The 999-nt window shown below is 25.1% G+C and overlaps 1 protein-coding gene across 1 annotated transcript in view; it reads left to right on the top strand.

The window, feature by feature from the left end:
• The window catches only part of CSN3 (casein kappa), a 10,881-nt gene that overhangs the window by 8,532 nt on the left and 1,350 nt on the right, over positions 1–999 (top strand). Inside the window, exon 3 of the mRNA XM_019663200.1 lies at positions 793–825. Coding sequence (XP_019518745.1) covers positions 793–825 — 33 coding nt within the window. The remainder of the gene's footprint in view (positions 1–792; positions 826–999) is intronic.

Below are 999 nucleotides of genomic sequence, written 5' to 3'. Positions count from 1 at the left end.
TTTTATTATTTTTATCAAATTTCTAATTTTTATCCCTACAATTTTCAATTGGTTTCTAGAGTCTTTTTTTATCCAAGGGATATGTGTGAAAAACCTTTAACTAGAACTGTCATTTTAAAAATATTTAATATTATGACATCATCTTAAAAGTTTATAAAACCTTTGTGAGTTTTTAAAGTTTTATATATACTTGTCTATGGAAATTATTTTCTCACTCCTGATTACCTATACACATTGCAATCAAGATTAAGAAAAATACTATAAAAACAAATGAAATTTGATTTTTCAAATATCTATTATTTATATAATATTCATATATTGATATTATGCTAGAGGCAATTATTTTAAACCTAAGTAAACCTCATAAATCATCTTAGAAGGAGACAAAGAATATATTCTCAATGATCTTATTTTTAACAATGTATATTCAATACAATCTGAATATAGGTTATTCATGTTTTTCATTTAAACAAATATGTATTTGTTGGTACAGAGTCAGATGATCATATTATTTTCAATCTTTAATTTTTCTCCCTTGGTGGTGATTTTTAAAGACAATTTAACCATGGAGATTATTATTACTATTTCAATTACTATATTAATGTCACTTTTGTGGGTAGTTCACAGGCCTTATGGAAAATGCTTTACAATATTTTACAATACTACAATAAAAACTAACAAAACAGGTTTTGTCTTTTAATACAAAAGTAATTTTTAAAACCACAAAAAAAATCTAGATTCTTCCCTGCTTTTTAAAAACTTACTTCTTATTATTTCTCTGAACCTCACCAGGGTGCAGAGGAGCAAAACCAGGAACAACAAACAGTAAGTTAACTTTATTTGTAGTAGAGGAGACATGAACTTTCTAGTACTGTGTAATATTCTGCAAAGTTCAGTGATGTTAAAATGCTTTCTGTCTAAAATTTAAATAAATATTTAAAGTCCATAAATAATCTAATAATCTTTGTAAAAAACTTCTCCTCAACAATCAATCATGTG

Source organism: Hipposideros armiger, unplaced genomic scaffold (assembly GCF_001890085.2).
Source record: "Hipposideros armiger isolate ML-2016 unplaced genomic scaffold, ASM189008v1 scaffold_386, whole genome shotgun sequence".
NCBI lineage: Eukaryota > Metazoa > Chordata > Mammalia > Chiroptera > Hipposideridae > Hipposideros > Hipposideros armiger.
This window is presented reverse-complemented; position numbering and strand designations above follow the sequence as displayed.